Source organism: Trichechus manatus, unplaced genomic scaffold (assembly GCF_000243295.1).
Source record: "Trichechus manatus latirostris isolate Lorelei unplaced genomic scaffold, TriManLat1.0 scaffold00065, whole genome shotgun sequence".
Taxonomy (NCBI): Eukaryota; Metazoa; Chordata; class Mammalia; order Sirenia; family Trichechidae; genus Trichechus; species Trichechus manatus.
Window position 1 is genome coordinate 662,423 of NW_004444001.1, and position 16,187 is coordinate 678,609.

The 16,187-nt window shown below is 37.9% G+C and overlaps 1 protein-coding gene across 4 annotated transcripts in view; it reads left to right on the top strand.

Annotated features, from left to right (window-relative positions):
- Positions 1-16,187, top strand: part of MAPK14 (mitogen-activated protein kinase 14) — a 72,655-nt gene that overhangs the window by 16,294 nt on the left and 40,174 nt on the right. For all 4 annotated transcript variants that reach the window (XM_023734133.1, XM_023734134.1, XM_004379401.3 and 1 more), the window contains 2 exons: positions 2,580-2,709; positions 13,047-13,105. In XM_023734133.1, coding sequence (XP_023589901.1) covers positions 2,695-2,709; positions 13,047-13,105 — 74 coding nt within the window. In that variant the 5' untranslated portion in view covers positions 2,580-2,694. The remainder of the gene's footprint in view (positions 1-2,579; positions 2,710-13,046; positions 13,106-16,187) is intronic.

Sequence of the window (16,187 nt, forward strand, 5' to 3'; positions counted from 1 at the left end):
TGGATAACAGCAGCAGAGAGGAAAGGATGGTTTATCAGGGTTGTGAGCAGGGCCTTTTGTAAAACAAAGAGGGGGAGTAATGGTGTGAAAGTGGTAATGGTTGGCTACCCCAACTGCTAGCCATAAGGTACCTAGGGTACGAGAGAGAAAATGCCCTCTGATTGCAGAGGTTAAGAGCTTGGCTACTGACCAAAGGTTGGCAGTTTGAATCCACCAGTGCTTTTTGGAAACCCTGTGGGGCAGTTGTACTGTCTCTGTAGAATCTCTTTATGAGTGGAATCAACTCGATGGCAACAGGTTTTTTTTTTTTTTTTGGAAGAGAAGTAGTGTCTTCAAGGTACAGGCTACTTTTAACTAAAGCAAGGAGATGGGGGAAGGTTCAGAGAAGAGGTTGAAGATATGCAGAATTTGGCTATCAAAAATTGAGAGTTAAAGAGTGAGGGCATAGCATAAGGGTTTGGGGAGAAGAGGAGGGACTGGAGCAATTACAGAGTTGAATGGGGATGAGAGTTTGATAATAACATCAAAGACACCAAATGTGTTATGTTGCTACCCCGGGTGTTACAGAGTGGAACTCAGCTCCGTAGGGTTTTCTTGACTGTGATCTTTATGGAAGCAGATCACCAAGGCTTTTTTCCATGGCGCTGCTGGGTAGGTTTGAACCGCCAGCCTTTCGATTAGTCTAGTGCGAACTCTAGCACCCACGAACCTTTGGTGATAATAAACCAAAAAACCAAACCCATTGCTGTTGAGTCAGTTCCAACTCATAGTGACCCTATAGAACAGAGTAGAACTGCCCCATAGGGTTTCCAAGGAACACCTGGTGGATTTGAACTGCTGACCTTTTGGTTAGCAGCCGAATTCTTAACCAGTACATCACCAGGTTTTCCTTGGTGATAATAGATGATCGGAAAGTCTTGGATGCATGTTTGAGTCTGAAATAAACAGGAGGACGAGGCATGTTGGAATTAGCCCTGACGTTCTCAAAAAATAATGAATATGCACATCAAATTTCTTCCCATGGATGGTCCTACATGATCTGGCCTCTGCTTACATCTCAGACCTCATCCCGTTCTACTCTTCCCCTTGCTCCCTGTGCTTCACCTACACAGGCTGTCTTTCTCTTTCTGTCACTCCAGCATAGTACCATACTTTTCCTCTCTTTCTTTTTCTGTTTGTTTACACTTGCTATTTTGAGAGGCAGTGTAGTGAAATGGTTAGTAGCATGGGCTCTGGACCCAGACTTCCTGTCCTACCACTTTGTAGATTTGCAATCATGAGCAAGTTATTTAACCTCTCTGTGCTTCAGTTACGGAGCCCCGGTGGCACAGTGGTTAAAAACGCTTGGTTGCTAACTGAAAGGTCAGTGTTTCAAACCCACTAGCCACTCTGTGGGAGAAGGACAATGTTGTTTCCATAAAGATTACGGCCTTGGAAACCCTATGGGACAGTTCTGCTCTGTCCCGTAGGGTCGCTATGAGTCGGAATCGAGTCGACGGCAGTGGAGTTGGTTTGGTTTTGGTCCTTCAGTTTTCTTATTTATAAAAAACCAAAACCAAACCCGTTGCCGTCAAGTCGATTTCTATTCATAGCGAATGAAAATAGTACTTACTTTATAGGCCTGTTAGGGTGATTAAAAGAGGTAATAAAAAAAAAGTAATGTAAAGGGCTTAGAACAAAGCCTAGTATGTGGTGAACAATAAATGTTAGTATTATTATTATTTCTTCTGCTTGAAGCTCCTTTTCCCTGTGTCTATACATGGTTGCTACTTTCTCATCATTCAGTTCTCAGGGCAGATATTACTTCCTCAGACATCCTAGCTAAAGGAACATAACTCCACTGGCTTTCTGTTGCCCTTTGGCCCATTACTGTGTCTTAGTCATAGCATTTATCACTATTAGAAATTATTCTATTATGCTGCCTTTTCCCCCTCCTCCCATTAAACTATAAACTCCTTGAGGTCAGAGATTTGTTACTTGTTCCCTACTATATCTTAGCCCTTAGAAAAGTGCCAAATACTTTGTGAGTGCTCAAGAAATATTTGTGACAACTTATTATTCTGAAAATGCGGTGGTTTCTGAGGCCTGTGCTCCATGTGGTGGCAAGGTGATAGGCCTAGGCAGAGAAGACACACAAAACCCAATTTACAGTGTTATCCCAACTCTGTTATATCAGTCTGTTGGTTTATCTAGATCAGGCAGCTGCTTGTCTTTGTAAATAAAGTTTTATTAGAAGACAGCCACACCCATTTGTTTACTTATTATCTATAGCTGCTTTCCAGCTTCAGCCACAGAGTTGAGTAATTGTGACAGAGACCCTGTGTCTCGTGAAGTTTAAATATTTTGTATGGAAAAGCTTTGTAGGCCCCGTCTAGATGCATAGAAAAAAAGACCAGAAAAGAATACCAAAAATAATAACAAAAACTTTGTTTGGGTAGTGAGATTATAGGACATTTTAGTTTTTATCTTTACACTTTTGTATTTTGTTATATAAACCATTTAATTCGGAAATGAGTTAGCCTTGTAAATACTCAAAAATATATAGGGCGTTTTTAATGGTGACTTTTCTTATTCCTTAGTGCTGCTTTTGATACAAAGACTGAGTTACGTGTGGCAGTGAAGAAGCTCTCCAGACCATTTCAGTCCATCATTCATGCCAAAAGGACCTACAGAGAACTACGATTACTTAAACATATGAAACATGAAAATGTAAGTCATTAATTCAAGGAAGAATAAATTATGCTCTTGAATAGACTGGAAGGAATTGTGTTTTAATTAGTGCAAATGGAAATACATTAGAGTGCATTGAACTTCAGTCCATGCCTCTTGTAATGGGTATTAATGACTACTGGATTATGTCAGCTATCTTGGGATGAGTATAGTGCATCTTCCTGGAGTTCTGGTTTTACTCAGAGATTTTTAGAGAGAAAGCATTTTTTAAGTCTTAAAATAAAAAAAGAACATATTATGAAATACAACACAAAATTCACAAGGATCTTTAAGAGAAAATATTACAAATAAATTTTGTATTGTTTACCTGGTTTGCTTAAGCCTGCATTATCAGAATACAGAGGCCCATGGTTATTGTGTTATTATGGGTTATTTCAGTGGAGAGGTTTGAGAAAGAATGCCTTAGACTCATTGAAAGTGCTATTAAAATTCGCTATTATTTTATGTATATTTTACTTTAATATTATAATTTTATAATATTTTAATTTTCCTTTTTAACCTTCTTCAAGGAATAACTTTTCCTGATTCAGGTATTTTAATAAATGTGACGGAGACATTGTTTAAGTTAAATATAACTTTTTCTTTTCTACCAATTTGAGAGTTTAAGAATAATGCCAGCCTGCAAAAGAGTGTTTAAAAATCCTAATATGGTGTAGATATAATTGGAATATTAACTGGAAGTGAAACAAAAACAATTAACTGAAGACATTTATTTTTCTGAACTTCAAAATCTAGGAGAATTTGGGTGACTGCCCATGAAATGTATGTAAAATTTGTAGCATTGTAGAAACAATCGCCATAACAGATTTCAGAGTCGTTTGGCCCTATTAATTGTTGCTATGTAGAAAAAAGTTCAAAATCTGTGAATTTATTACTGGACTGTCTCTTTTCTAATTGTTGAACTTTTTCCCCCAAAAAATAAAAAAAAACAAATCCCAGATAAGTGATACTTTATTAGTATACATTTGTTTCATTAAGTTCAAATTTCTTCTAAATTAAGAACATTAAGACTGTGAAATGTGGAATTAGATTATGGATGGGATGCCATTATGATCATAAAATAGCTGCAGCATCTTATTTATCCTGCATTTTATTTTGATTGGATAGTATTAAGAAAAACGTGTTTTCCACAGATAACCTCTGTTCCTAGGTATAATTTTACATTAGCAGCCATGTGCACATCTGAGTTTTAAAAAAAGTTCAGTGGAGACCTGCAGCCTTCCTAATCAGTGACATGTTTACAAGAAGTTCAGATATGTGGAAAGAGCTGGCAGGAGAAGCTTTATTCCAAGGTCTGCATAAAATCAGGGTGGCCAGGCAGCTTAACTGATGCGTTTACATTTGGTTTATAACACATTTCAGTGAGCATGCTGTTTTTCATTTCAGCTTTTCAAACATAAAGACTATTTTGAAAATGGAATGCAAGTGAAACATTTATGGAACCCTAAATCACCTCCAGGGAGCCCAGGGTTCCACTGATGCAGCCTGTGCTAATTTAAGACCATCTGTTTAAGAGATTACCAGTACTACAGTTTATTGTTTTGCTTTTCTTCAGAGACATTTTAAGCCAGTGTTTGATCCAGAAATTATTCTGGGTTATCTGAATCCATATCTTCACTTCTAGTGGCCATAAGTACAACCATGTTTGTTATTTTATGCTTTAGTTTTCTGCCATGAGGTACTTTGAAGTATGTCTTGTCTGATATTAGGCTGGTTACATTTGGGCTATTCTACGCTTGTAGAGGAGGCCGTAATAGTGATGGGATAAAATTGTTCTAATTTAGAAAAGGCTACAAGACTCTTTAAAAAAAGAGGGCCAACAATATTAGAAAAACAGGATTTTAATTTACATAAGTTGTTTTTTAGGCAGCTTAGTAGCAGTCCGTCTTTTTTTTTTATATTAAGAAGTTTAGGTTCTAGCAGTACCGGTGTAGAGGGTCACTTATATTTAGATATTTTTGATTTGTTTGAACAAAAGAGGGCACATGGCTGAATGTTTCGTACTTCTCTGTTATGTTGGGAAATTTGAAAGGGGGTTGAAAAGGAGCCAAAGACTTTGACTCAATATAGAAAAATTCCTGAATTTCTGCCTATTCTACAAACAGTTGTTAGGTGCTTACAATGTAAAAGTAGTTTTACCCAGCAAAGAACTAAGACTTCCAAATACTGTATTTTACACAAATAACACGTGCTATACATTTTTATCACCTGTGCAACCTCCTTGCTATTTTCATAAGTGAGCTATGCACGTGTTGTATGTGTAGGCATGTTATTTGCAAAAAACACGGTAAATTTGAGGATTTTAAGAGGAATTAAAATGTGAAGTGTTGGTAACAAATATAATTTTTAGGTGCTGGGAATGCACATGCTATCTTTTATACAAAAATGGCCCTGAATCACAATCATTAGTTCATTTTGATTTATTTCTTCAGTTAGTGATAATGAATGACAGCTATCCACTTGTTAGCTGGGTAACTAGAGTTAGGCTGTATGACTGTAAGAGTTATTCTCTGAACAAAGTTAGCTGGCCCATTCCTGATTGAACTTGCAACCTTGATCTCATTAACTCCTGCTCTAAGGTAAGATTAAAGAAAGGCAGCCTGCCAGCTGCATCCTTTTGTTGTCTGGGCAGATATTGCAAAGGTTGCTCAATTACTGGCCTGGGAATTAAAAAATGACTAAGGGAATCCTTTCATACATTTTGGAGTCCCTAGCATAAATGGTTAAGTGCTTGGCTGCTAACCAAAAGGTTGGCAGTTCAAGTTCACCCACAGGGACCTCAGAAGAAAGGCCTGGTGATCTACTTCCAAATAATCAACCATTGAAAACAGTTTACTCTGACATTCATGAGGTCGCCATGAGTTGGAATCGACCCCACACCAACTGTTTTGGTTTTTCACTTTTCATAAATTTTATTTGGGACTCTTAGATTTAACTTTACCGTGGTAGACCAAGTGGTTGTTTTGGTGTGCTTGTGTTAAGTACATTAAATAGATTGGTAGGTAGGTAGCTGCCAACTGACTCGTGACCTTTTGTACAATGTTGCCCAATCCTGGGTCATCTTCATGATTGCCAGCATGTTTGAGTCCATCGTTGCGGCTGTTGTGCCAAACATCTCACCAAGGTTCTTCCTCGCCTTCGCTGGCCCTCTACTTTACCAAACATGATGTCCTCCAGTGATTGATCCCTCCTGATGACATGTCCAAATCAAGTGAGCCAGACAGTGTTTTATTGTGATCCATAAGGTTTTCATTGGTTAATTTTTGAAAGCAGATCGCCAGACCTTCCTTCCTAGTCCATCATAGTCTGGAAGCTTCCCTAAAACCTGTCCACTGTGAGTGACCCTACTGGTATTTGAAATACCAGTGACATAGCTTCCAGCATCACAGCAACACACAAGCCACCACAGTCTGACATACATTAAATACTGTCTTTAGTTGATTACTGAGTTAAAGTGTTTTCTATGTGTGTGCCATTTTATCCAAAATATACCACTTCTATTGGTCAACCTTTGGACTATTGTAGTATGATCATTAGAGGTATTTGCTGCTTATTTGTATTATAAGTGTCTTCCAAAAATTTGATTCCTGGGCTACTTTGAGGTGAATGAAATCATATAACAGCAAAAAGAGTAAGGAAGTAGGCTAAAACACGACTTGAATTAAAAGGAAATTTCCATTTAAGAAATGAGAAATAGATTGTGGAATATTCGTAAAATGTTTCCCAAATCTACTTTAATGCCAGGAAACGTGTTTTACATTGTTTTCCTTATAATTAATACTTCATAAATACGATTAATGGAAAAGGGTATTTTGTAAAAGCCCACAAAAAAATTAAAAATGCTTTAGTATAACGTGGGTAGTTTTAATCTCATAAAATGTTTTCCCTTGTAGGAAATTAAGATTTGGTACACTATTTACTAGTCTGCTTTGCTCTACTGTTTTTTCTAAGTTAATTCATTGTGTTTCGTGCTGCTTTGCTTTTTGTTTTTTAATTTAGTTTAGTTTTATGTCTCAAATTCTGTTACTGGAAGTAGCTACTTCAAACAGTTTGTTTCTATGACTTATATTTTGTAATTCTTTATAAAGCTCTGATGATTATGGTCACCTATTATTTTGGTGATCCACAGTGGGTCAGTCCTACCTTCTCCTTTGTGCTTGGCACCTTCAGAAAGAATCTTGTGAAAATAAGCAATGATACTGATATCCCCATGTCTTTCATATAAATACAACGAGCCTCGTAGAAGATAACTTTCTTTCATTCAATAAATGTGAATTGAGGTCTTGCTGTGTGCCAGGTACTTTTCCAGGTGTTAGGGTTATTGGAATGAAGAAGACAGAAACTCAGTGGAGCCAAGAAGTAGCAAACTGATAGTGAGGTTGAGACTTACAGCTGTTTGATTCCAAAATGCATGTTGTATTTTCACATTGAAATTGGAACTTTTATTTGAAAATATTTTGAATTTTTTTTTTTTTTGTGAATCAGATCCCTAATGGTTTAATTTTATTGTGATCTGAGGATGATTTTTATAGTCACAACTGAAATAATATAAAATGATGTAAATTGTTTCAACCTTTTCTTATTATATTGAGAGAAATGAGGCATCTCAGATGAAAAGAATCAGTGATGAGAAAAATTGGAATAGGTGACTAAAATTGGCTTTTAGATCTACCTAAAGAAAATAATTATAGTTTAGATGGGGGAGGAAAAAGAAACTGGATTTGACCTGAATTTAAAGCACTTTCAGAGGGTAAGGAGCACTGGTGGCTCAGTGATTAAGCCCTCAGCTGCTAATCAAACAGTCAGCAGTTCAAACCCACCAGCCACTCTGTGGGAGAAAGATGTGGCAGTAATATTACAGCCTTGAAAACTCTATAGGTCAGTTCTACTCTGTCCTGTAGGGTCACTCTGTGTTGAAATTGACTCAGTGGCAATGAGTTTGGTTTTTGGTTTATTCAGAGGGTGTTGTTATGTTACTCATACACTCTTACTGGGAACATAAGTTGGCTTCACCTCTACAGAGTACAATTTGACAATATTAAGATTGTTACGTATATTGGCATCCTTTCATCCTGTAATTCTATTTCTTGAAATTTATCCTGTGGGGGAAAAATCAGAAGTGTGTAGTTTCTTGCAGTCTTACTAAAATATCCAATGATTGATTAAATTCTGGTTCATACAAATGGTAGAACATATTATTGAAAAATATTTAAAGGCATGAGAATAGTTGTTATATGTTAAGGGAAAAGACAGGATATAAAACTGTATGCATATTATAACCCCAATTTAATTTATGTACATTGGAAGAATGGAAGGCTATATTTCAAAATGTTAATGGTAGTAATAATGGGTGGTATAATTATGGGTAATTTTGGTTTTCTTGCATACAGTTGTCTGGGTAAGATCTGATGGGTAGTTCTGCACCTTTCCTTTGGAATAAAGTATATGGACTTGAAAAGATATTCTTGAATTTCAAGCCCTCTTTTTTTTTTTTTTCCTTTCAAGTTTAGGCTATATAATCGAAGTTGCTTTTAAAAGTCTGATATTTGGATGAGTGGATCAATATTCTAATCAGCGGTTTCTTTTTCATGGTAATGTTTTCAGCTTTAGCATAGCCTACTTTTAGAGCTGTTGTTTAATTTAACTTGATTAGTTAGAGAGCAGCGTGCTAGTGAGGCCACAGTCATGGGTTCATGAGGGCCATTTAGTTTTCCTGTGTTCCTACCCATAGAGGAGCCCTAGTGGCGCAGTGGTTAAAGTGCTCAGCTGCTAACTGAAAGGTCAGTGGTTTCAACCCACCAGCTGCTCTGTGGGAGAACAATGTGGCAGTCTGCTTCCGTAAAGATTACTGCCTTGGAAACCCTATGGGGCAGTTCTACTGTGTCCTATAGAGTCACTATGAGTCAGAATCGACTCGATGGCAACAGATTTTGGTATACTGATAGATCTTTAAATCTGGCTGGACATATTAGAAATGTCTTGCTTGCCTTCTGAATATCTAACTTTGTAGAAATGAACAGTCTAGGTTATAAGGGGGGAACTAAAAGGGTAAATCAGTATAAATCCGCAACCAGAAAAACTGCTTAAAAACCATGGATTACTGAGCATTAAATGGACTCTTTGCTTTATCTTTATATAAAAATAGCCTTTTTTGGTCCTCTAAGGTTGAGAAGGGAGAGTGTGGACATGTTATGAGGTTGTTAATCAATGTCATAAAACAAGATGTGTACTGACTGTTTAACGAGAAACTATTTGTTCTGTAAACCTTCACCTAAAGTACAATAAAAAAAAATTTTAAAAAGCCTTTCTTTTCATTTTAAAATAGTCTGATCTAAATATCTGATAGTGATTAAGAAAATTATGTTAATATTGAGAATATTATGAGAATAATATCATGAATAATATTGAGAGAATATTCTGGGGCTTTAAAAATGTCCGTTTTGAAGGTTATAAAATAACATGAGAAATTTTTGTGGAATAATACATTTAAAAATGCAAAATGATACTATGATAACTGTAGAAATGTGACTTCATTTTCCAAATTTTCTGTATGTAATTGTAGTTCTTTTTTATTGCAGTGTATAACAAAACATTTTTTAAAATTTAGTTAAGAATTTTTGAAACAGTGAGTTTTTTTATTTTTAATTCTACCCTGAGAAGAAGGCTAGAAGGGGGACCAATTATAGATCGGGGATCCAAGATAGAAACCACTTAGTGAAGATTTAGGGATGTTGAGGGGGATTATTTTAGATTCCCTGAATAGCCCTGTAGCTTCCACATGACCTAATACCTAAATATTTTTATTAATAAACTAAAATCTATACTAAGGAAAGGGAGAAAAGAATTTGGATAAACCCCTTTTTTTTCAGATAAGCATCTGAAGTTATAGAAATGTCCAACACTTTAAAAAATGTCTTTTAACTACATTTCAAAGACTTAATTTAAGAAGTGCCACGATATTCTACGGCTTTTCAGAGTGGAACTTCAACTTGTTTCCTTCCTGTCCCTGAGTTCCCTCCTACATTATAGTGGTGATAGAGAGTTAACTCATGAATTTTTCTAGGTGTGACCAAATAATAGTAAATGCTCTCTTAATGATATGATCAGGACTGGGAGTTATTTAAAAAATGTCAATAAATATCTCAACATTTTTATCCTTAATTTAAAGCAAAAATAAAAAAGTGTATTAATTTGCCAATCTTTTGTGTAGGGCCTCACCCCATACTGTTTGCCTTATAAAAAACATAATATATCACCTAAGACTTCCAGTTTTCTCTAAAGCAGAGCAAGAACTTACTTGTTGCCATCGAGTTGATTCTGACTAATGGCGACCCCGTGTGCTGCAGAGTAGAACTGACCTCCATAGAGTTGCCTTGGTTGTAATATTTACGGAGCAGATTGACAGGCCTTTCTTCCATGGCGCCACTAGTTGAGTTCGAACCACTAACCTCTTGTTTAGTAGAGAAGTGCAAACCCTTTGTGTTACCCAGGGGCCTGAACAAGAACTTAGACTCGAGCAATGTAATCTGAATTGAGAGTTCCAGAATTTTGGAGATTCTTTTCCTAGTTATTTATAATATTTTCTCCTATATCTGGTTCTGAGTGGAAAAATCAAAATCCCATTCTCACACAAAACTGTAAGGATCAGTTCAGTTCAGTTCTGTTCCACGTCTTTTCTGACACCAGCTGCACATGCAGCGCTTTTTCCTCTGACCCTAACCACTGGAGCTAGGTCAGACCTCACAAGTTACAGGACACAGTCATTCAGACTAAGCTGGCCCGAGACTTCAGATGCCAGCCACAAGCTTGGGAGACCCATGACACCCTCACTTCTGACCTGCTGGCTGCATATTTGGGGTTTCCCACTATACCTCAGGATGCCAGCCATAGGCTTGGGAGTCCCCAGGGCCCCCCTCACTATTGACTTGCTGATTCCCACAACTCCCTTGAGTTCAGTAACCACTCACACAAGTCATGGAAAGCTCTTTGCGTACGGTTGGTTACAGCTTTATTACAGCCAAAAAGATACAAATGAAGAGAGGCATAGGACAAGGTCTGGGAAGGTTCCCAGCATGGAGCTTCCTTGTCCCAAAAAGTGATTTACCAACCTCCCCCCCACCCCATGTGCATGTCTTTCACCAACCAGGAAGACCATGGAGCTTTTTTTTTTTTTTTTTGCTTTAGATGAAGGTTTACAGAGGAAATTAATTTCTCATTAAATGATTAATATACCTATTGTTTTGTGACATTGATTGCCAACCCCATGACGTGTCAACACTCCCCCCTTCCCTACCCTATGTTCCCCACTGCCAGCTTTCCTGTCCCCTCCTGCCTGCTCATCCCTGCCCCTGGGATGGTGTGCCCGCTTAGTCTCATTTTGTTTTATGGTCCTGTCTAATCTTTGGCTGAAGGGTGAGCCTCAGGAGTGACTTCAGTACTGAGTTAAAAGGGTGTCCAGGGGCCATACTCTCAGGATTTCTCCAGTCTCTGTCAGACCAGTAAGTCTGGTCTTTTTTTGTGAGTTAGAACTTTGTTCTACATTTTTCTCCTGCTCTGCCCGGCACCCTCTGTTGTGATCCCTGTCAGAGCAGTTGGTGGCGGTAGCTGGGCACCCTCTAGTTGTGCTGGACTCAGTCTGGTAGACCATGGAGCTTTCTTGTCCAGAGCTCTTATTAAAGGTCTCATTACATATTTCAAACACTAACCTCTCTCCTCTGAAGTCAGTCACTATCACGAGGTGATCATGAGGTTGATAACACGAGGTAGGTCTTTCTGGCCTGGCCAGCCCCCACCTAAGACTCACCTCATTAGCATAACTTGTTAGGTTAGATGTGATCTGGAGCCCTTATCAAAGACAGTTATGATTACTGGGGAAATTCCAAGGTTTTAGAGCTTATCTCTCGGGAACCAAGGACAAAGACCAAATTTTTAGGGTAAAGTTAATGTAAATCCTACAGATTCTATAGCAATTTTTTTAGTCTTTCTCAAGCCCTCCACTTACTTTTCATAGAAACAATAACTCTTTCCTTTTGTGTTTAGATTTTATCAGTTGATAAATTTTTCCCAACATTTTATTATGAAAATTTTCAAGTAAACAAAAACATAGTAAGACAAATGTAGTGAACAGTTTTTATATTATTTAATTGAATTAACCCATTGCCATCAAGTCTGTTGCGACTCATAGCAACTCTATAGGGCAGAATAGAACTGCCCCATAGGGTTTCCAAGGAGCAGCTGGTGGATTTGAACTGCTGACGTTTTGGTTAGCAGCCATAGCTCTCAACTATACCAATTGAATTAGGTAATTATAATACCACATACAACTGGCATATAACAGTTTGGGAAACAAGCACAACTGACTCTTGGTAAGTATATATATATAATTAGCAGGAAGTTAGTATTTTAACATGCATAATGGAAAGTGTTTGTTAATTCAGTGTTGTTGCTATTAGCTGCCATTGAGTTAACCCCCAACTCATGGCGAACCCACACACAACAGAATGAAATGCTGCCCAGTCCTGTGCCATCCCCATGATTGGTTGCAGATCAGACTTTTGTGATTCATAGGGTTTTCACTGGCTGATTTTCAGATGTAGATCAACAGACCTTTCTTCCTACTCTGCCTTAATCTGGAAGCTCTGCTGAAACCTGTTTAGCATCATAGCAACATGCAAGCCTCCACCTGTCTTGTCAGCAGACAGGTGGTGGCTGCACGTGGTGTGCACTGGTTGGGAATCAAAGCCAGGTTTCTTGCGTGGGAGGCGAGAATTCTACCACTGAATCATGACTGCCCTCTGTTAATTCATCAAACAGAGCATATTGTAAGGCAGGGACCCTGAATCTTTTTGCCTTCTGAAAAACTACTGAAAATATGTGACCAAATTCTAAAGAAATGAAGATTTTTAATAGTAAAATAGGTTATTGTAAGACATGATATTAATAAATAAAAAAACAAAGCATAATTTGGGTAGAAAATCAGTTGGAGTTGTTAAGTATTTGATATTGTGATGTTATTGAACTGAGATAGCTGGATTTGGAATTAGTGTCTACTAAAGTGATAGTTTAAGGCCTGATGGGTACCATGTTGTTATTGGATGCCATCAAGTCAATTCCAATTCACAGTGACCCCGGGTGATAGAGTAGAACTGCCCTATACGATTTTCTAGGCTGTAATCCTTTACAGGAGCAGATCACCTGGGAAGGTTCAAACCATCAACTTTTTGATTAGCAGCTGAATGCTTAAACCATTGTGCCACCAGGACTCCTTGATGTGGGTACTATCAATATTTACTTTTTTTATTTTTGTTTTCTTGTAGGTTATTGGTCTGTTGGATGTATTTACACCTGCAAGGTCTCTGGAGGAATTCAATGATGTGTGAGTGAATTTTTTTGTGTTTGCCTTCCTCTGAGAGAGGATGAGGATTAGTGGTCCATTTCTATTCCTACACCATTTAGCAGTATACAGACTTCAAAAGAGTCTTTATGCCTATCACCCCACTCTTATGGTGAAGGGGATGGAGTGTAGATACAGAGGATGTATATTACAAATGGTACATGTTAGTATTTCCATCATTTCAGGCAGCCATGCCCCACTGAAGAGTCATGGTGAGTCCTTAAAAGAGTTCCATGGAGAAAAAAATATGGGGAGTTGACTGATTTTTCTGCTCAAATTACCTGTCTTAGCTTTTAAAGTTTGTCTTCAAAAAATGTAACTGAGCCCTAGTTTCATATAGGCTCTTTCCTCTCTTTTATCTCGCGCACATGTGGGAGATGGTACTAAAACTACATGTTGATGATCCTTGAACTATTAGATTCCTGTTCATGGACAAGGGATGGGCCCCACCTGTGGAGAAAGGCTGATGAATAGTGATATTCTCCCAGTTTTGTGGCCATCTCTATTTTAGCCTGGATTCTCCTGGGAAAGCAGAGTCTGAGAGTCAGGGACCAGTAGTGAGAGACTAGGGAAAATGAAACAGGGAAGGAGGGAAAGCTACTACAAGGATTTATCATTGAGTTGGTCACCCCTGTGGGCAGCTGCGGTCAAAACTGTTGAGATCTTCTAAGATGCTGTGCAGAACATACCTCAGATAATGAGGAGCATTTATCCACTGGCTCCTGATTCCATTGACAAAGGTTGTCCCATGGGGCATTAATGCACTCACGTGATCAAGCTACACACGTGTGAGTGTAAGACAGGTTCCAACAGGCATTCCTGGGTATGTATGGACTGTCTACTGTAGCTTTTCCAGTAATACCTGGATTAGCACCCCTATGCCCCCATTCACAGGCACACCACACACACTTTATATATAGAGTTATACATTTGGTCCTGTTGAAATTTTGGCATTCCTAACTGGCAAGAGTGACTATTGTAAAAGTCGAAACAATTTTAGATCAGGTGGCCTACTTTTCCTTAACCTGCATTCCCCATTGTCCCTAATGCTGATCCTGGGCTCAGTTTTTCCCGCCCATATTCTGGGCTGAGTGCAAACATCATTTGCTCCTTTCCCACAGAACAAGCAGGGGGATATATTTGAGCTTGTATGCGCTAAGGTAAGAGAGGAAGAAATAAATGAAAAAGAAATATAGAAGATAAAATAGAGAAGGAGGAAACAGCAAAAAAAAAAAAAAAAAAAAAATTTTTTTTTTTCTACCATTTGAACTTAGCTGGAACATGGTATGATTAAGAGTAGATGAAAGAGAATCTGGCCCAAGTACAAGAACTCCCCACCCACATTAGCCTTGTTCTTGCTGATGAAAGTTTAAGAAACAAGCAAAGGGAAAAATAAGCAATAACTAAGAACAGTTGTGCTTCCTGCAGCCCTGCTTGGCACCAGAATGTGGAGGCTTCCAAAGATTACTGGATGCCACCCAGAGGCATATGTGTTACAAGTTGTTGAGCCCTGCTGTAGGCTGTGCTTGGAAAAGAGAAAATTGCAGAATGATGATGTTTTGATATTCTGCCTAAATGTGGAAGAAATGCTGAAGTAATGTGTTTGGAAAACATCTGAATCAGGCCTGAGCTGTATCCCAAAATTTTAGGTATAATGAAGATAGATTTATATAACAAGGAAATTGATGATTTGCTGACCTGGGCAATGCTGTAATTTGGCTTACTTGGGCATTATGGGACTGGGTTATAAACCTATTCTGCTTGTGTGAAAAGACCTTAATTAAGACCAGTCTCTGTTTAAAGGGCTAAGTTTTATTGATTGTAGTACCTTTGGCTCTTTCGTCCATATGAAGGCCCACCATCTACAAGTCTACCCACTAAAGTTGCATTTATTTCTTCATTCATTTAACAGAACTCATGACTGCCAAACAGGAATCTGTTCTTTCTACTTAACTCTCTAGCTAGGTTCTGACTATTTTTTTAAACAAGAATTGAGTTCACCTCTTAGGAGCAAATCTCTGTACTATTTGTTGAATGCTTACTGAGTGCAGAACACCAAGCAGAATGTTGGAACAGTCTCAAAATAATCAGAAACATTAGTCTTTCCCGTTGAGGAAATCAGTCTGGTTGAGAAAAACAAATTCGAAACACTTATGTAACCAGGTTACAATTGGCTCTATGACCTTGGATAAGTCACTTTACTTCTCCAGGCCCCAGCTGACTTCCCAGTAAAATGATGAGAACTGGAGTGGTTGACTTCTAAAGTGTTTTCAATCCCAGAGACTCTTTGAAAATAGAATGATGAGCCTAAGTTTGCCTTTAGGAAGATATTTCATCGTTTACTTTTTTTGAGATGTTTACATCACTGAAAAAATTAGCTCTTGTCCAGGACTATGGGTATTTAAGTGTTTTCCAGAGCCATTCAGAATTTGCTTTAGAGACCAAAACATCTTCACCTACAATTGCAGGGTTTGCAAACTCAAATACCTTCAGGCCAGACAAGTAAATAACATAGATGAGGCTGAGTGGGAGTGGTGGGGTCTGTGGTCAAACAGAATACCTGCACCTCCTGAAAGCATTCAGATTCACATTAAAACAAACAAAACCCCACTGTTTTGGAAAACCAAAAAGGCCGCAGGCTAGAATTGTTCTGCAAGTTGTCAGGTTTAGAGCAGGCTGTAATTTTGAACCTGATTTTTTCTGTGCTAATTAACAAAGTCTCCATTTTTCAGACTTAGAGTTGACTTTCAATCACATGTTACATGTATTTGTGCCTTTATTGTTCAGTTAGCGTTTGCGTTTATCATTTAATTCAAATTTTTTACGGAGTTTCTAATTTCTAGGTTAGCAGGTGTTCTATATACTTGGGAATAGAATAAACAAGAATATCCTTTGAGAATGTAGCAATAGATAGTGAGTTTTGATCACAGGAACAATGTGCAGTTACTGAATCTAACGGAGACAATTTGGAAATGTGAAGTTAAAAGACGAGTATACGAGAAAGTTGCTCTTGACTGCCATATGATGGGTCTTAAAAAAAAAAAAAAAAAAAAAAAAACCATTG